Source organism: Aythya marila (genome assembly GCF_965140915.1).
Source record: "Aythya marila genome assembly, chromosome: 25".
NCBI lineage: Eukaryota > Metazoa > Chordata > Aves > Anseriformes > Anatidae > Aythya > Aythya marila.
The window spans coordinates 5,682,731-5,706,632 of NC_139066.1; the positions used below are offsets into that span (position 1 = coordinate 5,682,731).

The 23,902-nt window shown below is 50.3% G+C and overlaps 1 protein-coding gene across 4 annotated transcripts in view; it reads right to left on the reverse strand.

Annotated features, from left to right (window-relative positions):
• The window catches only part of MLLT6 (MLLT6, PHD finger containing), a gene marked incomplete at its 5' end in the record, with an annotated part of 42,391 nt that extends 33,785 nt beyond the window's left edge, over positions 1-8,606 (reverse strand). For 2 of the 4 annotated variants that reach the window (XM_082779120.1, XM_082779119.1), the window contains 2 exons: positions 4,970-5,049; positions 8,498-8,606. In XM_082779120.1, coding sequence (XP_082635246.1) covers positions 4,970-5,049; positions 8,498-8,606 — 189 coding nt within the window. Of the gene's footprint in view, positions 1-928; positions 1,018-4,969; positions 5,050-5,552; positions 5,613-8,497 lie in introns of those variants that run through there. The other 2 variants (XM_082779121.1, XM_082779122.1) reach the window with 2 other exon arrangements.
• Between the last annotated feature and the right edge of the window lie 15,296 nt (positions 8,607-23,902).

A 23,902-nucleotide genomic window follows, 5' to 3' on the forward strand; every position in this document is an offset into this window, starting at 1 on the left:
AGGGGCACGGGGCCAGAAAAGAGATGATTAATTTAAAACACGCTTATAAAAGATGGGGCTGCTTTCAAAGAGAGGAAGTGGAAGAAGGGCTGAAAGCGGTTTGGGTACAAAAAGATACTGTGACACAGCTCGATATCGTCCTGTGTGACGAGGATGTATTTAAAGCCTCAGCCCAAGAGCCACAGGGCTGCAGGCGAACCTTGACTTTCACAGGGCTTTTAAAAAAGAAGTTTTAGCCCTTGCGGTTGTGAAGTAAAACTGAAAACCGTGACTCAGAGAGCAAAAGGCAAATAAAGAAAAGCCATTATCTATCTTTGCCCCTTTCCTTCCTTCTCTCTTTCTCTTGCGATATTTTTTCCAGCCAGTCTCATGAATGCTGAGTGAGGCAGTTGTGACATTTTCACCAGTGGGGTGCAGGGGCCATTATGAGCCTGGTCCCAATGCCTGGGGCCGGCAGGTGGACACCCAGCTTCCCCAACCCCAGCCCCGAGTTGGAATAGGGAGAGAGTGAGGGGAGCATTGGTGCTGGAGGGTCCCTGACACATGGAGGGTGCAGGGAGCTCCCTCAGCCCTGACATGGTGGCTGGGAGGGCACAGGCCCTGCACCATGACATGCTGTGAGGGATAGCAATGGCTCCACGCCTCACTCCATGCTTTTGGGACAACTATGAGGGAGAAATTACCGATTTCTCCACCCAGGGGTGGCTGGAGGTGAGGGGAGATGCCCCCTCATGCTACGTCTGCAGGACACCGAGGTCTCCAAGGCTAGCAGCAGCCCAAACCCACTGAAGGGCTCTCCTCAGGGTTATGGCAGAACAGCCTCACCCCACCCCATGCACACCCAACAAGGGGGACAGAGAGACGCTGGCAGGGCATGATGGCAAGAGCCAGATAAGCCCAGTGCCACGGCCCTCAGTGCCATTCCTACCTCAGAGCAGGTGGCGACGCCTGCGCTCCATTTCCCCCCTCACCACTGCGGTCCTGCCTGCCCGTCATCGCCTCCATGCCGGGCCATCGCCACGTGCAGCTCTCCCTGGGCCATAAAGCCCTGTTGAAGCCCTGAGGTGGTTTCAGATCACGTTGCCACACACGAGGGACGCTCTCGCAGCCCCAAGGGCTCCTCCCAGGAAATGGTCATTGTTTTCTCGTGACATCAGCCAGGGAACATTTCTATGCGTTTATTGTTTTGTTTGACTTTTCTGCGCCTGCTTAGAAAGCCTGAAAACCTGTGACATGCTGCCCTTTTCCTTCCCCAGCGGAAATGTCTGATTTGTGAAAAAAAAAAAAAAAAGAAAGAAAAAAAAAAAAGAAAAACACCAACAAAAAAGCTGTTTTTCTGTGAAAAATGTGCTTCATCAGAAAGTTTTGAAATGAGCTGCCTGGTATCGAAGCGAGACGGCAGCTGTACTGGTATGAGTGTGTGGGATATGCTTGCTGCCGCTGCTCCGCTACAGCCACCCAGCTCTGGCAAGCCCCATGTGTGATGGGGCAGGTGCTCCGTGCCACAACAGGCACCCGTGTACTGAGCAATAACACCCCCAGCAAAAACATCTGCTGCTGAGTTGTCCCCGAGGACCTTCCACAAAGGTGGTCGTCCTCAAGGAAACTCAATGTTTCCTCTGCTGTCATTTCACCTCTTGACACAGTAAATATGATCACAAAGGGCAGCAGGGAGGCTCAGTCCAGTTCTCAGACGTTTTTGTGGTGTCAAGTGTCTGGGGATGCCAAATAGGTACCTTTGGCAAACACAAAATTCCTGTGATAATGTATAAACAAGAGATGAGAGTACAAAAGCCAGTGCCATTGGCAGCACATCTCACTTTTCCTGCAACTTTGCTTGAAATATGTCTGGCCACAGGAGTTGATTCACTTTGCTCCTCGTTTGGGTCCAGACAGGCAGGGCACTGGTGAGCAGCTCTCACAATTACCACAGAAAGCCAAGACAGAGAAAGAACTGGGTTAACTGAGACACTGTAATAAGAAATTTGCACTTGAAAAGGCCCCTCCGCTCTCCCCTCCACCCCTCAGATCAAAGCAGCTCTCCCACCACGCGATTAGCAAAGCTCTGATTGTAACAAGAGGGGTTAACAGCTCCATCGGCCCCACACAAGACTTTTAATAGCCCTGCCTCTAAATGACAGCTAAAGCCTTCACATGATCCCTCACATGAGTGCCCTCTGGCCATTGCAGCTCACCGGGCTTCCTAGACAATTTGATTACAAAGTGGATGGGCTTTCAGTTGCTTACTGTAAGCACAATAGTGTCCACAGCATCCTTTAGGGACCTGCGCATCTGAGGAGAGGTTATGAGCAGGGATTAGTGGTACCTCTTCCTTTCACTCAACCTGCATAGGCCGAGGAAGTCTCCAGCGTTTTTATTTCAACTCTGGGAAAAGAACAGAGCTGGCTGATTAAAACCAGGTTGTGATGGCGAAGGTTAGAGTTTCTGACCCCCTAGGGCTTCTAACTCAGGGACAGAGCACCAAGCCATTAGACCTGACAACCCAAGCCAGGGATCCTGAGCTCTCCTTCCAAAACTGAAGAGATGGAGTCTCTCTAAAAGACAGACACAGAAATTGGGATGTTTTAGAGTACTCTCTAAAGAGAGCAATGATCTTCGTGCCTTCATACCTCATTTTCAAAGTAAAAGTATCAATATTTAGCCAATAAATACGCTTGTTATGGACCAAGCTTGTAAACTGCTTTAAGATTCTTCTATGAAGGCAGATGTGGGAAGACAAACACTGCTGTTTTGCAAAGGAGTTTGCTACACAGTCATTGTGAAAGAAATACGAATATCAATTCATCCTGCTGTTGACAGCGTATTTTGCGCTCACATAGCAGTATCTCTCATTCAAGACCCTCAAGGCAGTGTCTGCAGGCAAATAACACTGCTTTTACAGCTAGAGAAAGCCAGACGCAGAGAGGTGCAATGAAACCCCTGGGCAGTGAAGAGCCAACACCTTCCAGCCTCACTGGACCATGGAGCACAGATTCAAACAGCGTGTTAGCAGCAGAGCCATGCACAGACCTGACTCATTTCCCTTACTCTGATCATGCTGTTCCCTACATCAAAGAAGTAGATTCTTTTTATGTATTTACCCATTTGCGTGTCTGTTGCTATGACTGCTGGCGTTTAACTGAAAAGGTGAAGGATTTAGATAGGAAATCATCCCCAGCTCTGCTTAGGAAGGAAGATTATCACTGTTCAGTTATTATACTAGCAGGGCTGAATGCCACGGACTGAATGGCATGACTGAAGCCCACCACGCATTGTCTAACAGATTTCACTGAGGGCAAGTTAAATAAAGAACCACCTGCAGAGGTATTGTTTTCTTGATACCTTGGAGGCAGTTTGAAGTGTCTAAAGCACCAGAGAAAAGTTAGGATCCTTGCGATGAGCACAGGTGAGAAGGACTTGTGTGTACATGCACTACTACAGCTTACACTGAGTTGTAGCTAACACCGAAGAGCTTCTCTCTGCCTGCACGGCTGGGAGACAGGGGGGAAGGAGGCTCATGAAATCCAAATTCCTTTCTTTACTATGAAACTATCTGCAGGATGTAAAAGCATTCAAAGACACATTTGATCTTCTTTACTGCAGTGCGCATAAAAGCAGCATCTTACAAAGGCAAAAGAGCTCAGGTCTGAAAGTCTGGTCTTGTTTACACTCCCACTTCCAATGAGGAATGAGTTAATGCAATGTATAAAGCATGGTACAGATACCCAATTCCCCCATTCACTCATCTTTGCCAAGTTCTTCGCCCATCTGCAAAACAGATTAAACTTTTGTAGTGCAGCAAGCAGAGAGCCCAGCTGAGATGGAGCACGCTATTTGCTCCGTTCTGCACAGATCTGCGTATTCAGAGGTCACCTACAGCAGCTTCACTAGGTGTGTACTTTAGAAAAAAAATGGCTAAACCAGTTCAGAAGGCCGTGCAGATATTAATAAATGTTGTTTGTGCTGGATGAGGCATTCCATATGTGAAAAAGCCAAAGTTTAATCTACATTGATTTTTTTTTAAGGAAGTGAAGGGAGGAAACGGTCTCAGATTTATTGCATGGCAAAAGCAGCATCTCTGGCATAACTAACATGGTAAAGATCTATACCCGGGCCCCCCAGCAGCTGGTTGGTGTAGCTGAATCTGATAAGGGTTCACATGGGAAGTTGCAGAGTAGCTGGTGTGCTATAAACTCACAGGCTAGTTTACTGCACAAATAACTTTGCCACATAGATGGGCCTAAGAGGCAGTCCTGGCCTGATTGTTTCCACTTTCCTGCCTCACCGGGAAATGCCAGAATTAATTAAGAACATTCGCAAAGTGTTCCATACTGCTAAATTGCTACTTAGACAGAAACTAAAACCTGATCCAGCTTCCTGTCATTTTCTCTGCTATTGAGCAAACTCAGAAGACTTTATGCAGAAGACTGTTGCTGCAAATAAGATATGAATGCCAACTCATCCTGTCTGTCAGTACGAGAACATACACTGTACACCAGCATCTCAGGTGCTAACAACTTTCCTCCACTCCAAAACTTTCTGAGGAGTTGTATAGAAAAAACTGCAGGGAAGCCACCTTCTAGAGGAATGTCATTCTTTTTTAGGAGATTGAGGTCCCTAGATGCAAAAATTTCATCACTGATAACTTGCTTAAAAGTACCTTTGGCGGTGTTTTCATCAAAATGGCTAAGAAGGCTTTATAAAGCTGTTTGACATAATTATTTCTGTTGTACAAACAACAAACGAGGGGAAAGATTTTAGAAGAGAATTAGTTTCTCAGATAGGTGAGGGGTGAACGCCTTGTCCAAAGTTACACTGCAGGCTATAGGCAGAGCTGGGACTGCAACCACAGCAGTGCTGAATGCCAGGCTCCATCACTTTTGTCTGTGGCCCATGCTGCTTCCAGCAGAGGTGTGAAGGGCTCCAAACCAATTCGTTCCATGTAAGTACAAGTGTGCTCTGTACTCACCACCCTGGCGGCTCTCTCTTGAGATTCACATTTCCGACAGAACCACGGTCCGGTAGGAACCTGGACAATTCCATAACAAGCTGAAAGAAAAGCAGAGAGAGTTCATTTGACTGTCTTTAAACTGGCTGTTAATTTCTCAGCTGCGTATAAAAGTTTGCCAAAGCTGTTATTAGTCAGATTGGTAACAAAAACAAAAATTACATCTGAGCAACAATTTATTCCCCTTTCCAGTTTCCACACCCTGCATCAGCGGACAGCCCTTTGCAAGAGATCCAGTGAGATACATTTATTCAAGCTTATTTATACGCTCACACCCAGTATAAAATATCCTTATAAAAATATGTCCTAAGTGGGAACGCAGCACTTCATAAACCAGGTCCAATTCTGGCCTAGTGATCACAACCAAGGTAATTTCTTACCCCTTAACTTCCAAAATGTCACTAGTGATTTAATATAAAATTATGAAATAGGTGGCTATTAAGCATCTTAACAATAATTAAGACTAAGATAAAATCTCAGTATCATAAAGGAAGTAATCTCAGTGTGAGTTCACACAGATATCAAGAAAAAAAAAAACATTTACCCTGCACGCTCCCAACTTGTAAGTCATGTGCAGCAGCCTTTTGCAGCATGCTTCCAACATCACTGAATTCAAGTTTTTTAGGACTAGCCCCAGAAACAGGTTCCACACTGATACAAGACTCCTGCTGATAACCCAACAAAACTGTTTTTATCCAGCTACACCAGGCATCCCTCTTGCTTTCTATATCCCTACTGATTGTCTCAGGGTCTCCCTGGGCAAGCTGCAGCTCCCATTCATTTGAAATTCATTCCCTTCTCTGATGGAGCAATGTTTCCTGAAGACCATTCACCTTCTTTGCTGACCTTCTCCCTCTCACCATTCAGGGATGGTCTTTGTTGAGTCCTTTTCGGACCCTGAAAGGGCTTTTGGCCACCACACATGTAGGTTTAAAGCAAGAGGCTGGCAAAGATAGGGGTAAGAAATAAGGCTATTTGTGCCCAGGTGAGGGTATAGGAGTCTCCTAGGAAAGAAGAAATTATATTTTCCTTATTCCACCTTCAAATGTGAGCTGACGGTTGGAATGGAATCCCAGTCACTCGAGACATCTGAAACTAGGTTGGACAAAGCATCTGAAAATATCCTGCTGGATGCAATCCTGTGATGTCCCCTGGGAAAAGGACCAGACATGATGCGCAATAGGTTTTCTCCATCTCTCTAACGTCTTTTATGCTATTTTAGCCAGGAAAACATGATTGTGGAGTTAAACTGAAAGAAGTGACTGCAAGATGAGCCAAGGCAGATACACAAGAAAATAGAAACTACATGAAAGCAATGACAGAGGAGCCTGCCTTGGGTCCATCTTTAGCAATGGGCTTAGGGCCAAAAGCAAGCACTCAGCTGGAGCCAGTGCAAGCTTCTGTGCCCACTGCTTCAAAGAGAAAGACAACAAGGAAGAAAACAAGGAAAAATGCAGAACATAAATAGGGTAGAGTTTAAAATATTATTTCTAAATGTTCTTCGCTATCTTATTAGAGGCTTCGTTTCCAATCAGATGTTTTTGTTAAGGAAATGGTACTATTTTTATTTTTTTTCTAAAATCTGCTTTAATGTGTAGCTATAACATAAGCTTAAAATAAACAGAGGGTTCTTTACTGGGCTGTACAATCATTTCAAAAGGCAACTTTGGTTTTGCAGATATTCAAGCAGTACAAAGAGATACCAAACCTAGTGTGTGGTTGTAGGGAATGAGACTAGAAGGCCCAGCTGAGCCTCTGCAGTGGTTTGCTGCCGTGCAGTGACTAAAAGCCCACCAAAACACCACGCGACTACTAGGTTTGTGAGCGGGCTTTAAAAAGGGGACTGAAGGTATCCTGAACACCCACTACACACTGCTACACTCCTTATGAATTCCTGCATCCTGACGGACTCCTACAAGCCCTAAACACACAGTTGTGCCTTCCGAACACCCCAGCAGTGCCCTCTCCTAACGCCTCCCAACCCTCCCAACGCCGCCCACCCGCTTGGCTGCCTCGCAGCGAGCGCATCCATCTCTGTAACCGTGCGGGCCCACGAGCAGGCACCCTACAAGAATAAACGGACTGCAGATTTGAGACTGCTCTAGCCAGCAAACAGACGTGTTGATGTTACTCTTGGAGGTGAGCACGAGGATGCCAGTGCCCTTAATCTCCCTCCACAAATTGCTATGCAGAGGCACGTTCTCTAGCAGGTGGCTTGACAAGTCTTGGGAAGAACGCAAGAGTTACAGCACCAAAATTAAAACAAGCGAGCATCCTTGCAGAGAGACCCTACACGCTGCCAGTCACACGGAGGCAACCTGGCGGGGCTGTTTTAGGGCAGGAGACACCCAGGCACTGACTGAACGGAGAGAAATCCCCCGCCAGCTTCGCTTCCTCTTTTCACCTTCCCTTCAGTCACCTGGTTGCAAGCGAGCTCTCGCAGAAGATGTGAGTGCAGACACATCAAACGTAGGAAAAGCAGAAGAAAGCTCAACCTACAGACCCAGAGACCTGGCCTGACAGGCGGGGAGAGGCAGCGCAGGACAGGTTCCCGGCCGGAGACAGGAGCGTGCAGCAAGACACCGAGGGAGAGCCTGCCCAGGAAGAGGCTGGAGATACGCTGGGAGATGGATGGGATAATAATAGATGGGAAAACAGACATGCCAGATGAGCCCAGAAACCTCCGTGTTCCTCCAAACAAACCAACCAGCAGCATCACCCCACCTCGCTGCCGCCTTTAAACGGCAGCAACCACGCACCCGTCCCGGCGTCGGTGCCGAGGACAAACTTTCCGGCCCGGTAGCGTGTGCGAGGGGCGTGCTCCGAGTCATTTAAAATGCAAATGGCCCTTATCGCGGGGAGGGGAAGGGCCGGCTCCCTCCCTGCCCTTGGGGGCGGCAGCTCCCGGCCCGAGGCCGCCCCCGGGGGGTTACCCGGGGCCACGGGCGGCCGCGGGCCGAGCCCGGGCACGGGGCGGCGGAGGGGGGGGTGGGGGGCTCGGGGCTCTGCCCACTGCTCCCCCCCGGAGCCCGGCACCGGCCCCGGGCACCGGGCAGAGCCCCCCCCTCCGCTCCCCCCAACCCCCCCCCACGGAAGGAAGCGACCGCCGGTCGCTGCCGGTGCCCCCGGTAAGGGGCAGCGCCCCGAGCCCCGGCCCGTGGGTGCCCCCCCGGGAGCAGCTGACGGCCACCTCCGGTCCCCTCCGGTCCCCTCCGCTCCCCCCGTATCCCCCCCCACAGCTCCTCCGCGGCGGCAGGCCGGCGGCGACACCGTTATTTGGAACAATGGGGATAAAACAAAGCCCCCCCCACCCCCCCCCTTCACCGCTCCGCCGGCCTCCCCCGCCGCTCCCGGGGCGCACGGCGGGGGGAAGGCGGCGGCGGCCCCGGCCCCGGCCCCGCTTTGCTCCGCGGCCCGGGGCTGGCGGCGGGGCCGGGCCGTGCCGTGCCGAGCCGTGCCGGGCAGAGCCGTGCCGGGCCGGGCTCTTACCTTGGTGCACCGCCACATTGCAGCCGTGTCCATCGCAGTACACCAGCGGGTTCTCCGCCCAGCCCCGCTCATCAGAACAGACACAGCAGCCTCCCACCATCTCCTTCATACTTCCATGAGGGTTTCCTTCCCCCCCTCCTCCCGCTACGCACACACTCCTCCTCCCTCCTCCTCCTCCTCCTCCTCCTCCTCCTCCTCCACCTCCTCCTCCTCGCTCCCCCCCTCCCCGCCCGCAGCCTGCCTTTCACACGGCCGCCCCCCGAGGGGCTGGGGGTGCCCGGCCCCCCCCCCGGTAGCGGCGCGGAGCCGGGAGGCGCTCGGGGGTTTGGTGGGGGGGGGGGGGGGACACCCGGGGGCGGCGCGCCCCCGCCCCGCGCCCCGCACGCTCGCCCCGCGCCCGGGCACCCGCCCCCGCGCGCCCCCGCCCCGCCGCCCCCCCCGGGCCATGATGGCCGCGATCCCAGCGGGGCCCCCCCCCGGAGCCTCGCCCTGCGGCGGGGGGCTGCTGAGGGGCTGCTGGGGGGGGTCGTGCTTTGCTTTGGGGCTGGGTTCTTGTGGTTGTTGTTGTTGGAACCCCCCCCTCCGGCCGCTTGATGCTGCTTTCTTTATGGTTTTGTTGTCTGTGTGCACCCCCCCCCCATCCCCCCCCCAACCCTTCCCGAGCGGAGCGCGCAGGGCTCCGAGCGCGCACCCGGGTGTGCGAAGCGCTGGGTGCGCGCCCGAGCAGCCCCCACGGATCGCTCCCGAGCGATGAGTTGCGACCGTTCCCCAAATCCTATTATCTCCGCAATTCCTCTTTGACAGATTGGGGTTCCGCGAGCGCCACCGCCTGTCCCGCTCTCGGAGGCTCCTGCTGGAGGAGTTTTTAACCCGTTGGCACCTGTTTTGTGGAGATATCTTCCCAAGGAAGGGGAAAAATGGCCCCTTGGGGGGTTACGTCCAGCAGGAGAAACGTCAGAAATCCCATACAAAGCAGTTAAAACAAATAATCCTAGAGCATAGGGAGCATGGCTCTGTGGGACTGCAGCTGGGGGTCTCCACATGGTATCATGGCACACCACCCAGAAGAGACAAGGAGAAACAAGAAAAACCCAAGCACGGAGCACATAAATAAATAACTCTTAGAGAAGAGGCCCAGGAGGAACCCAAGGAATTCGTGTAACTTGTCCGTACAGCTCCTGCAGGGCCAGCTGCACCTGGAAGCACTTGCCAGGGGACACAGAGCAGCGGGGAGGGAAGAGCCCAGGTCTCACCGTCTCTCACATAGGTCCATCCCCAGCAGACCATGCTGTCCTAAAGAAAAATAATAAATAGAAAAAGCAGCAGCGAACAACTTTTCACCTGCAGTGTGATAAAGAAAAAGCCATCCTCTTGTTGCTGCACTGCACGGCTCCGTTACAGCGGTGCTTTTGCAACAGGTCGGGCTGCTGGAGGAATGGTACACAGGAACCCCAGTACGAAGGTGCACTTAAACGTGCCCAATTTGCACTTCTGCTGTTCAGTCCTATTCCTGTAAATCCTTGCTGTTTTAAACAGAAGTGTTATGAATTAGACCCAACGAAGAGAGCAGTATATCTTGCTTAGGAAATGCATGGGATTCATGGAAACATTCAACTACACAAAAGCTTTTTTTTTCCTTGTTTTCTGATGGGTTGTGAGCACTGAAGGGAGATGGTTGTGGTTGTGGGAAAAAAAGAAAAATAAATAAATAAATAAAAATTCAAAAGCCATTCCCGCTGAGTCCAGGAGCAGGCACTTAAAAAGTGTTTTCAGATGCTGGCACACGTGGGAGTGGCTGGGAGGTCCTATCTCTGCTCAGAAGTATTCAAAACGATCAATGTTCCTGCAGGACTGTGCCCTACCTGGAACACAACATCAGCAGTTCCACTCGCCGTCCTACAAGCACACCGCTGCAGCGGCTCCACGAGAACTGTTCCTGATTTACAGTAACTTAAACAAGAGCAGAAACGGCGTCAATATCTCCTAGACTGGTGACCTTCCTCTTCTCGCTCCAAGTTTTTCCCTTGCGTTGGGTAGGCTTTGAGGGGTCAGCATATCCTGTCATAGAGTTTCTTTATAAGAAAATCTTCTCATCAGAGAGCGGAGAGGAAACCCATTCCAACAGCCCTCATAATCACCAGTTTAGCATCCTTTATATTGCACCTGTTCAAGCGTTACATCAAGGGGCTGGAAGGCAGACGGCTCCCTGAGAAGCTGCCTGCTGGGTTGCTGTCTTCCTTTTATTACATTCCTTTGAGAGTCACAGGGGCAGACAATACGTTCACCACATTGCTGGAAATTCACTGAGCCTTAGCTCACTTTTCTGGGAGGGTTTCCCCTCCTCTCCCCCTCTTTTTTTCTTTTATCTATTGTGTTATGAACTTGTTTAAAAGAAAGGGGGGAAAATCTGGCTGGTTGCCTTTGTAACCTGGAGGAGATCCTTGTGGTTTAAGGTTGTCTTAGACTACAGGACAAAACGCTAAACATCCGCCAGCCCCTGACGGTCTTGGTTCCAGTTGGCCATGCTCGCAGACACTTGGACTTGAACTGCAAATTTGCCTTTAGGGGATTAAGTTCCAATTTACATAACTAATCCCTGCGGTGAGGAAAGGCGAGGCCAGAGAGGAAAGGGCACGATTGTGCCTTGAGAAAAAATTGGGGAAAAGTTACGGCTGTGAAAACCGAGACAGGGGGATACTTCGGTTACATTGTTCATTTGTTATTTTATCAGTCTAAAATGTGCTCATACCTATGAAGCGAGCCAAATTAAAGTGATATGTACTGACTCATGGGAACCACTGTCCTCGTGTATCTCAGTCATAACCGCGGGCCGAAGTTACAGGAGTTATTACTAAACTTAGTAGTTTACTGCTATATACAGAGAATTTTTGATAAGGGAGCTGGCTTTTCCACAGGCTCATACATCATGGCCAGTGCTGTCAGCCTTATTTCTGGCTGCAGAGTCTTTGTTACAGATGATCTTTCATCGGGGGGAGGTCCTTTGCATTTACTGGAGTAGTATTTAAAAATAGCACAAACTTAGTTATCATCTAAGTCGCTGACAGGGAAATCCTTGAGATAGAATGAATAAAATATTCTTACCGGGGTGTAGGGCCTTATCAGTGCATTTTTTCATTCATGCTTCAGCTATTTTGTCTATAAAATACATAAATCTCGTGCTAAAGAAAAGAACAACAAAATAAAAGGAAGAAAATTTATCTTCCTTACGATAACTCCACATGCTCCTAGGAAATGTAAGGAGTGATCAGTGCTGGAGAAGTGCTTACGGCCTAGCTTGCACAAAGCGTCGATGCAGGGAAGTGCTGGGATGTGCATGCTTAATGGCTCGCAGTGATAGATTGCCTCTCTGCGCAGGATCCTGGTCTCTTCCAAGAGCTTCTCCTGGGAATGAGACTCCTCCTTGCCTTCGTTTATGGGGAAACTGTCGCTTGAGATTACTGTGAGTAAGGACGGTAATTTATCTGGTTGTGTGTAGGGCTAACACTTGCCTATTTGTGGACAGGCAAATCTGAGCCCCTGTTTAACGAAGCCATTTGTTCTATCAGATTTTATCTTATTCCTATGGGCAGGTGGAAGGAGGAGGGAATTGTGCAGATAAGAGTAGTAATCCTCGCTAGGCAGCCAAATTCCTTGAGTCACTAGCAAGAACCACCACTTTAAAGTATAAATCTCTCAGTTTGAACTGAGGGATCAGTGCAACAGATAGCAGCAGCAAACTCTTATCCTCTGTTAAGAACAGCCACTAGGGAGAACGGGACATAATCAGAGAACTCTCCGATTATTTTTTTTTTTTCATTTTAGACCAAACTTTTCATCCTATTCACAAAGACATGTGCACGCTGAGCTCCTTCATCTTTTTGTAACTGCTTACCAGCACAGCAAGTGGGCTGCACACATTTTATTGTCAACAAAAATGGGAATGATGGTAACAATAGCGATGCTAAGTAATCAAATGTGACTCAGTGAATTACACAAAACTTCACCCAGCTTTATTTTTTACCTCTCCTGCATGTAATGCTGCTAACAGGACAGTTCTGGGCTCTTGTTTCCTTTGCGGTGGGCTTTTAAAGCACATAAACTTTTTCCTTTGCCCTCCACCAAGACCTGATTGTATTACCTAGCAACAAATGGTCCACGTTCAAAGGTCAGCATGGACAGGGTGTCAAAATCTTGGTGTTTCTCTGCACCGTAGGTAGGGGAGGTGTGATTGCTGTCTTTGGATGCAATGAAGCCCCATTGCAGGCAGCACGGTGGTGTGCATTTTTCCAAATATACGGGGCTCCTTAACTCTCTTTTCCCATTGCTGGACAAGAATTCCCACTGACGCTGGGAGCTCGGTCTGCAGCCTGCAAAGGCAAAGTCTCTGTTTAACCAGGAGCTTCAGCCACCTCTGCAGCGTGCTGCCTGGAGGGAGAGAGCGGGACCTTTGCCCCTGCTGTTCATTAACCACACCTACCAAAAACCCCCCACTTTTTGTCTCTTTCCTGCCCTGCTCATATCCTAACAAAAATACGTGGTTGAGGTATCTTTCTTCGAGAAGCTGCTCTGTTTAGTGCGGATATTTATGAAAGAAAAAGGAACAATCAGCTTTCAGAATGGACTATTGAATCAGTGCTTGTGTTTTACTGGCTGGGTTGTTTTCTGCTTGCTCTCTTATGGGCTAAATGCTGCATTTTTAATACATGAGCATACCCAGAAAGATGCAGAGTACAGAAAGCCGAGTGCCAACCACATGCACTCTGAGCTCTGCTTTTTCAGTGACTTTCTGGCCTTGGACAAGTCACTTCCTCCCTTTGTGCCTCATTTTCCCTCTTTGTATGCCCTATTCCCTACTGCAGAGCCCTTTTGGGTTGTTTATCTGCAAAGCGCTGTATAAGTGCAAGTTATTATTCATTAAACAATGTCATTAAGTACTTTGAAAGGAAACAATGATGTCATTAACAACTTCGAAAGGAAATAGTGCCATTAATGGCTTATAAAGGAAAAAAGTAGCAATTGAAATATCTTCTGTGCCGGCCTTTTTTTCCTCCAGCAGCTTAAATCAAATGAGATGCTATGTCATATTCATCTTCATGGTTTTGATGCATTTAAAACAGTAAAATTGATTAATATAGTAGGTCATTGGACAGGAAGGCAATAAATTTGCTTTCGGTATTAAATTACTCTTTTATGAGTGGAAATATTTTGAAGAGATTGTTAGAATCCCTCTCTCTCTTCATCCCCGAAGCCCAAACTCCCACGCTTTTGTGGCACACAGGTATTCGTGGCCGTGTTCCAGCCTGCTTATCTTACTGTCCTCTCCCACCAGCGAAATGAGGATTCCTGTGGGCCGTGCATTTAAAGCAGGTTAGCTCTTTACTCACTTCTTCCTGCAGAAAAGCGTGTGTGCTGCAGACCGTGCCGATGAGGAACATCTCTAGAACAAGTCCAGTTTAACACAGCTAACGGGATAATCATGAAATCACATAAACATTGCTCTGGAAGGAACTTGAAGAGACCAATTAGACGAACTCCCTACGGGGAGGCAGACCCAAGGACTTATTAGTGTCATATTATTTTTATTATTACTGTTTACATTAGGCAGTGAAAGTACACAATTAACAGAGGAGTAAGTGATGTGGTCGCTGTCCAGAAACCGAGATTATTTTTTTGGGAGCCTGTAGTTTGGCTTTTAAGTTTTTTTCTTAGGGACCTAAATAGATGCCTGGCTTTAAAACCAACTCTTTCTACATGACGTCTTGCACAAGCTTTGAGCTGCTCCCATTTCTTGGTGTGCCCAAACCTCTGCAGATGAGGAGCAGGACCCAGGCTTTCAAGAGCATTTAACCTCTCCTGGAGCACCTTGGCACAGCAGAGGGTCCGCTGGTTCCCTGATGCAGGACATGAATCTGCAGCCTGGGTCCCAATGTGAAAGAGAGGATTTATAATCACAAACAGATTTTTTTAATGGGAGTTAGGCACCTGTTTCCCTTTGTGCCTTGGGACTTTTTCCTCACATTCCTATGCTTTTAGCGCCTTTAAAAAATCCTTGGCAGTAATTGAAGCTTTGCCTGTGCCCACCAGTCACACTCATTTAATTGGTTTACCAACCAGTTTAATTAAACCCTCTGTTTTGACATCCCCGTATTGGTTTAGAGCACTGCATCAGCGTAGCTTACAATCGTACGCTCAGTTCTTGGCTGCGCTGTCGGAAACTGCCTTTAAGACAGGAAGCCTGAGGTGAAAGCCCAAAGGTAGCAGAGCCTGCACAAAGCCAAGCCGTTGTTCCAGGCTGAAGCCGTCTTCCCAGGACTTAAAAACATCCCAGGCCAGGCAGACCTTGTGGCTTGGCACGGTGTGGGCAGGATGGGGCAGCCTGCGGGTGGGGGCTGCCCTGTGCCCCCTGCCACCAAGCCGCCAATGATCCTGGGTGCTGAACCTGCAGGGGGTCAGTCTTTTTCCTCCCTTCCTCCCAAGTCACCTATATGCGTATAATTATATGTGTGTGTGTATAATGAGTTCTCAAGCTGTTTTCCACTATACAAAAGAACCCCTTACCCAGCTCTGCAGGAAAAGTCACGCATGGAGCTGCACAGAGCTCTGCTGCTCTGCGGCCACTCATATGTGGTGCCCTGGGCTGGGGAGGGGGCTCGGCTGTACCCCAGATCCCTCCTGCTCCCGGTGAGCCCAGCACAAAAATCCCTGCCAGCAGCCCAGTGAGTGGAGGGCATGAGTGGGGTCTGCAGGTTGGGGTGGTGCAGGGACCCCCAGGTCAGGTGCTGGGGCTGTGGAGCTGCCCGGTGCCTGGAGCAAATTTGGGGCTGGGAGCTGCTGGGGCTGAAAAAGCCCCGTGAATATTGACAGGAAATGATCGGCGGCTTTTCTGGTTGCGAGCTGCAGCGCTGAGGTTCAGGCAACGACATCCTGTCCCCGCGCAGCGCCGGGGACGTGGGCGCACAGCCTGCGGGGGCCAGGCAGGAAGCGGGGGCACGGGGTGGGGAGAGCAGCCCGGGGACCGGGACCAGGTGTCCCCGAGCGTGGGTGTCCCCGTGCCGCCCCTCGCCTGTCCTCTGCGATGGGGGAGGTGGTGGCCTCTCTGGAGCATGTCTGTCCCTCCTCCATCCCGCTGTCCCCCATCCTCCATCCTCCATCCTCCATCCCTCAATCCTCTATCCTTCATCCCTCCATCCTCTATCCTCCATCCGTCCAACCTCTATCCTTCATCCTCCCATCCTCCATCCCTCCATCCTCCATCCCTCCATCTCTCCATCCTCCATCCTCCATCCTCCATGCCTTCCTCCGCATCTGCCCATCACCTCTCCTCTCAAAACCAGAAAAGCTGCAGCACCCTTCGGGCCAGCCCCTGAAAACCCCACAGGGCCGCCTGGGACAGAGGCGGTTGGTGCCCGATGTGGGGCCGGGCGGCTGCGGGCAGCACTTCACACATCTGTACAACAGTGAGAAGCTCTGGTTTTTAGTAAGAGATGCAAGGATGGGAAAGAAAACATAACCAAGCCTTTAGACCTTCGTCACTGGTCTTGGGAGATTTGCATGGACTGTTCTGAGATGCCTGTTTACTATAAATGTCCTAATTATTTGTCAGAGGAAGCAACCGTTTCCTTTACTGGTAATTTTGGTAATTTATCATGGACGGTGCCAGTCTGGGCTGCTGTTAATATCAGCCTTTTAGTCGTGTGTCTATGTAGTGACTGTTACAGATCGGGTCAGATCTTACACACCCTGTTACTCATCAGAAATTTTGAGGCTGTAACATGTTACTTAGTCACTGGTGAGTCACCACTTGTTCCCTGGAAAATAAAAGCCAGCCAAATTCTGACATCTGACATCTGAGGCTTACCACCAAAACACTGTGTAAAGGCACCCGCGCTGCCTCTGGGTGATGCTCCGCAACGAGAGCTGGGGGATCAGAATTAGGCTGCTGTTTGATGAGTAATCAGACTAATTCATGAGTAATATTTGGAACAAATCTGTTTAGTCCGATTGAGACCTGTCGATCTCGATGCTCGGCTATTCTTCCATTCAATTTGGGAGGATCGGACGGAGCGTTTTCTGCACATGCCAAACATCTGGGCCAAAACCCGAGGGCAGGGCCACCCCGGGGTGCTTTGGCACAGGGCTGTAGGTGGCTGCCTTTGGGGCCGTGCCGCGGAATCCCACCGGTGCCAACCCTGCTCTAACTCAGCCCGGCTCTAATTCATCCTGCCGTTCATTTCCCTCAGCCCGTGTGCCGGATTTAGCCCCCTGCCGGTACCCGCAGTGCCCGGGGGGGCGGCAGCGCCCCGGAGCGGCCCCGCACGGACCGGCCGCGCCCTCCCCCCCCCCGTCCCGCTCCCCACGGGGCCGCCAGCACCGGGCAGGCCGGGGCCGGGCTCGTGGGAAGGCGGCCGGGGACCTCTGCTGGACGAGCCTAAAAAGGCCCTTTTTTCCCCCAAACACGTGCCCTGCGGCCAACCCGCGGCGGGAGGCCTCCGGGGGGCGCCAGCAGCTCGCGTTTCCCCCCCGGCCCGGCTGCCCGGGGGGGCGGTGGCCAGGGCTGGGAGCTCCATTCCCCCCCAGGGGGCTCCGTTCGCCCCCCGACGGCTCCGTTCCAGCCCCCTGGGGGCTCCGTTCCCTCCTCGGGACGACGATTGAAGCGGCGGGGCCGGGTGGGCAGAGCCCCCTCGAAGCACACCCGGGCTGCAGCAGCCCCCTTGGCCCCCCCCGAGGCTCAGCCCCTCGACCACCGCCGCCCCCCCCCTCCTGGAGCCGGCACCCGCTCGCTCCGGGAGCGGGGCTGTGCGAGGGGCGACGGAGCTTTCGCCTTCTTCCCGGCTCTGCTGGGGGCCAGCAGCCCCCTCCCCGGCGCCCCCCAAGAGGTGAGGAGGGGAAGGGGCCCCCCCGCCTGGCGGTGCGCAGGGAGTGGGGCTCGGGGGTGGCCGCTCGGGGGAAGGCGAGGGGCTCCTGGGCTGCTGCTGCCAGCTCGGAGCCTTCCTCCGCCTCCAAACGTCCCCAAAACCCGAAGCCATTTGGCAGCTGGAGGTAGAGTGGTGTTAAAAAATAGCCATAAAATGAAATAAGGACAAACAGAGCCCCCAACCACCACCACCACCACCACCCCCCCCGCACACACCGAGCACACGAGCAATTTGCAGAACGCGCCTGAGAACAACTCGCAGCCTTTCAATAACTTTTTCCATCACAAATCCCAGGGTTTGACCCAGCTCGGTAGCAGGTCTAGCAGCTCCTCCCCAGGTCGTGCTGGGCATGGAGCAGGTTGAGGACATTTCGGTAACGCCTGAGGAGGCTGGGGGCACCTGGGGGTCAGCGTTTCACCCCACACCTCTGTCCACGTCTGTGTGTCTGTGCCAGCACAGACCCGAGCGCAGCCGTGTAGCCAGGACGTGTGAGAACACACGGTTGGACGTGACTCCGTCCTCCTGTGTGCCAGGTTTGTGCCAGCCTCTCCATAGCCCCAGATTTGCATCAAAATTCATCAAAATATTTCAACACACGCGCTCTGCCCATCCCCCTATCTCCTATTACCTGCTTTACGTGATTAGAAATTGGTCGAAGTTTTATCTCTGGAGACGTAGGGCTGGTGTGCTTATCCCCTGCACCCATCACTTTGCAGCATTTGGGATGTGCACACACACACGTACAGCAGAACAAACATCTCGACCGGGTCGAGCCGAAACCCTGGGGATCTGCCCATACGGCGAGAGATTTTATTATTATTGTTGCTGTTGCCAGAAACCAGCAAACTTTACAATCCAGATGTTTTGAGAGTGTCAGAACAACTTGCTGCTGCTGCTGTTGTTTTTATGGTGAAATCAAAAGCAATCGCAGTAGTTTATAATCCGAGAGCATCCAGCCCCGCAAAGAATGCAGGTTGCTCTTTGCTTTATACCTATCTAACCCAGATGCTCCGGGTATCTCCCACTGTTGACAGCCGTTTTCTTCAAAGGCTTGTCTTCAGTGATCCATCAATTAGGATAAAAAATGAGCTCTCATTCTCCTGCATTTGTTTTGGGAAGAGGGAAATTATTTAAACAACTGTATCTCCATTAAATGAAGGAGCGAGGGAGGAGAGCAGATCCCCTGCTTTCTGAAATGGAGCGAAATGCTGTTTCACAAAACATATGCTCCCTGGGCTGCATACCACCTCTCACAAATGATTATTAGCTCATGCACAAGAACGTGTACAGTAACGAGCCAGAGAAGCAGTTTTTCAAGGGTAGGAGGAGATGCCTTTCCCCTTCATTTCCTCACGTAGTGCGTGAAAAGACAAAGGGTGAATATTAATGCTGATGTCCACTCTAACCTTTTTTATTTCATTCATCCCCGCTGATTACATTTTAAAGGCCTCGCTTCCTCTCATTGTACGGTGACCAGACCTCGGCACGAAACGAGGCTACAGCTTCCCAGTTCAGCCGTACACAGACACCCGCACACATGGATGCACGGAGAGAGAGAAGGGGAAAGAACTGGGGTGCAACTGGGCATTTTCACTGATTTTCTGTTTGCGTCCTTAAAGGAGGTTGTGATTTCAAACCTGAGCAAACTCGGTAACTTTGTGAAACCAAACAACACTTACCGAGTATCACCCAGGCAGCGGGGAAACTGAGCAGGGCGAGTGTCAGCCGTTCCCCTTTTATTGTCGCCAATTAGGCACATGGTGCTGCAAAGAGGGCTCCGGCACTTCCAGCATTTCCCGTACAGAAGATAGCTGCAATCCTCCAGGACATGTTCCTTTAAACACCCCTTTGCCTTTTTATTTACAATAAACACATTTTTGTTAATGAAACCCTCGCCCACTTGCAATCACGCCTCCCCTCCCCAAGCCCCATAAAGCTCCAACTTTGCATATCTGAGCCCTGTTCTGTTGGGCTGGGTCCTTCGGGGGTCCCAGGGTCACGCTGGGGGCAGCAGGGTCATTGTATAGCCATCATGGGTCAATAAGCAACTGGTCAGGCTCTCAATCCACATCAGGCCTTGAAGAGGACTGGGAAATGGGAGAATCCATTCATAATAATAATAAACTTGTCAATCAATAACAGGCAGGAGAAATACTTTGTAAAAGGTAAAAAAAAAAGTTTTTCCTTTTAAAGTTTGACAACATGAAACTTTAGACAGATTAAAAATGCTCCAAGACTATTTGTCTTTCACGGAGGAATCTTAAATCATAATTGCTTTAATATATAACGTTTAAAGGCTTAGGAAGAAGTGTTGTAGGTATGAGTTTGCTGTGCAATTTAAATAAGAATTGATAAATGTTTTTTTTTCAAAGAATATAAAATGCTCTTTGAGAGAAAAGGCAATATCTAAGACCATTCTCTATTTTATAAAAGGACTGAAAGATCGTGGGTTTCTTGCCTTGCATTGCCTCTAATTTCTACTGATACCAGCACGCATTGAACGGTGAGGAATAGTTTTGGTTTAAGCTTATCTTAGCAACAAAAATATTTTCCAGCATTCTTTTAATTCTAACCTGAACTAGTGAACACAATCATGCGTTAGTAGTAAATCAGTAGGTTAGACATAATGAGACTTTTCCTGGTTTATCCAGGTTGGATTTAAGGGGAAAAAAACACAGAAGCAAAGCAAGAATTAAGATTCCTTTGCTTGAAATTTGCTACAGAGAAAATGTACGGGGTTTATTATTTAACAATCTGCTTTTTTTTATTTTTTTTATTAATAATTGTTCCATGTGAAATGAGACAAGAGACTGGATTAAACAAGAAGGGCAGAAACGACTAAATCACAATGTAATATGGGAAACATCAAAAGGCGACGGAAGAATAATGCAAATTCTCTGCTGGCTTTAAGATCGAGGCATGAAATCTTCGATCTACAAACTCGCTGTCCCTCTCTCTTAGAAGTCTGCTTGGTTTTTGGTGGTGTTTGTTGTTGCTCTTGCCTTGTTTTGTCTTCGCAAGGCGCACACTCAGCTGTCACAAAAATCATCTTTGAAATCGTCGGGAAAAAAATAGCTTGTGAGAGGCAGCAGGAAAATGGAGGTTGTCCCCCTCCAGCCTCCCGGCGCACCCCCGGCAGCTGCCGAGCTCACCAGCACCCTCCTGCACGCCTCTCGGCAGGGATTTCTGCAGGAGAAGGAACCCTCTTGGAACTGCTCAGTTGTATTTGCTTAGGAAAACAAACAAACATATTTTTTTTTCAAGCGGCAGTGTTTATTACTGTATAATTTCCTTCAGCTGCTCTCGAGAAAATGTGGTTTCTTTGTTAGAGGATGCTGAAAGACAGTTTATTAAGAAAGATAGAAGTAAAGCACAAAGTATGAAAGAGTGCCCTTGGGATGGTGAAAGTAAGGGGAAAGATGGGTGCATTTTTAATTCCCCGAGCTGGGACCCTCCTCCCACACCAGTAAAACCCTGCAGCACAGGGAGAAAACACGGCTCGGCCGCCAAAAAGCCACCGACTCGTTCCTTCTCCCCTCCAGCCCCGACTCTGCTGTGGCCCCACATCCTCTGCGGGCACGGGGCGGCTTCCTGGGACCTGCCCGCTTTGCACGTAAATCTGTGGGTTTTACTCCGAGCAATTCTCTAAATGTTTTAAATGTCGTTGCAGTGGCACCATTTGGTCTGACGCAATTTATTTCTCTCCCTAGGCCCCTCCGGTGGTTTAAATCCCCCAGTTTTCATCAGTTTGTACTTTTTATTTTTTTTTTCTTCATTTTTTTTTTCCTTCTAAAAACATGTTGTTTAGAGGAAAAGGGAACAACAGCAGCACACAGCCCTAGCCTGCAACAGAGCTAGCTGAGCCTACTTTCAAAATAAGCACACTTTTCTGTCTTTGTATGTTGAAACAAAAGAGAGCGAAGCAGGATTTGCATCTTTATAAATTGTCACTAAATACTGCTTTTGTTTGCATGGGGTAGTACCTAAAGGAAAAATCCCCAAAGAACCAAACATCTACTAATAATGCCCCGTGCATCATAGCACAAATTCGCTGCAAATTATACGAACTGGTTGCATACAAATACAGAGCTCTGCGAAGGTTTATGCTCTGCCCTTCTCTCCAGCCACTGGTTTTCCCGAAGCCTATTATAAGCATGAAAATAAATAAATGGCTAAATTCACATATTCTTTTATTAACAGCAGGATTCATTAAAATACTAGTAAATGATGATGCAATGAGCTTGAGGTTTAGATGAAGAGCCGAGAAACGTTTTTTGGTGGCTGGGTTCAATACGAATCACGAACTGCCCAAGGAGAGGAAACTTTCTAAGGAGAGAAATCCTGAAAAATAACTCTGTCCCATGGGAACGCGAGGGAATATCTCTGCCCTTGAGTGCATCTGAGAGCATTTTAGCAACCCCTGGCTGCTGGCAGCACGGAGCTGGGTTCTGGGGAAGGGAGGCAGTCACAGAGCCACCACGGCCCCAAGCGAAGGCAACGTTTTCACTCGGGCCTGGCTGTCTGTCTGTCCGTCCATCTGTCCTGCAGGCCGGGCTGGGCTGGTGGCGTTTGGATCTGCTTCTCTGGCTCCCTCCTGTAGCCTGTAAAATGTTACAGAGACGTTTAAAAAGCCAGTGCACCAAGTGATTTGTAGAAATATTTTCATCCCGGACAGTTTAAGTGCCTGTCAGGAGTAACTGCCTCTGATCAAAATATTACGGGTCTTAGGCAGTGCCTGGTGCTGAGGCTGCTTTCAGCTCCCTGCAGACGCGGTGGGCTGCCTCTGGGTCTTCTAAAGCCATTCGAAATACATGTATTAAAAAAAAATAAAAATAAAAATTGCAATATTTTCCTTGCAACCCCCTTCTTACCCGAGCCAAAGGCTTTCTCCATGATCCCCTCAGAGGTGTGTAGTGTCCTGCTGGGAGCACGAGGCCCTTGCTGCCCTCCAGCAGGGAGATGCAGCCTCGCCATGAGGGTTTCAGGATGGGACCAGCTGTGTGGGTGCTTTCTGAGGGGTGCCTGCTCTGCACAGGGGCACGCTCAGGCTGTCCCCTTGCTGTAGGGACCTCTGCGTGGAGTGATCTTGGCACCATTTTTGCCACTACATTTTCTGGAATTTGTTTCCCACCAGAAAAAAAAAAAAAAAAAAAAAAAAAAAAAAAAAAGATAATAAAATGATTCTGTGCAATTGACATAATTAAATGGGACCAATACTAATCACCTTTTCTGTGGTAAATCAGACATAGCTCCTTACTAAGTGCTGCCTGCTCCGTGAAGCTCCCTGTGCTTTCCCCTGCCCTCACCCCAGCTCCCCCCAGCTCTGTCCCTTTCCTTTTCCACCTGCCCTTCACACACATCTCCCCCCTTGCTTGCTCGATGGGCTCTCCACGAAGGCTGGTGAAACTGGGAAACCTACAGGTGAGCTCTGGGCAGTGTGAGCAGACCCAAATGGGCCGTTTGCTGCCACAGCTTGACCCGTGCTGAGAGACCTGACATACCGGGAGCCCAGCCCCAAAATGCTTCCTCCTAGGGTCAGCCCAAGCCTATCTGGAGTTTTCTTGGGGTTTCTTGTTTTTTCTTTTCCTGCCCCAGCCTTTGATTCCCACCGGCACCCTCACTGCAGGTCAAACAGCAAGCGAGGTGCTGAGGAAGCTGCCAGCTGTGGGCCCCAGCTGCTCGCCCTGGCTGAGGGAGGTGTTTGCAGCCTCCTTGCCTCCTACAACCTGAGAGCCTCAGCACTGCTGGCGAGGGAAGTCTCCTCCTTGCCTGCAGCCACCCGTACCCTGTCCTCACATGTGAACTCCAATGCCAAGCAAAACCACACCTAGACACAGCTAGACCTGCTTGGGGCATTGCTTGGGGGTCTGCTTTCCAACCAAGCTGGCCCCCCAGCAGAAAGGTAGCCCGAGAGGCTCCCCCTCCTTTTATTTTGCTCCGAATTGCCCACATACCCCAGCTAAAACACCCCTCTGCCGAGGGGAAGGGAAAAGGCTGGGAGGTCGGGGGGGTGCTGCTGCACACCCTGTGCTGCCAGGACCCTGGGAAATGGGAATATCCCAACATCTTGGTAACTTTGATTGCTTCCTGCAGAAACTGCCAGCCAACCGACAGGTATAAGGCAGAAACCTGCCAGGGCCTCACGGGTGGCATCACCACGGTGACCCCCGGGTAGTTGTCCTCTGCCTTGGGCTGAGCCCCCCCTGCCCACCCCAAGACCTGCAGCTCCTCCTGTGTCCACTTCCACAGCAGGCCTGCCCCGACCGCAGCGATGCACATAGGTACGTGCAAAAGCTGTCACACCCCTAACAGCTCCAGCTCGTCTACAAAATCATAAAGCAGCAGCGAAGGTGATAAGGCAAGGGCCAATGGGCTCGTTATGCATACAGTAAGTGACCTGGGGCTGGGGCAGCAAGGGATGTTTATGGGGTAACACAGAGCTGTTACGGTGCCACTGAAACCCGTGCGCCTCCAAACCACGGCCCTCCTG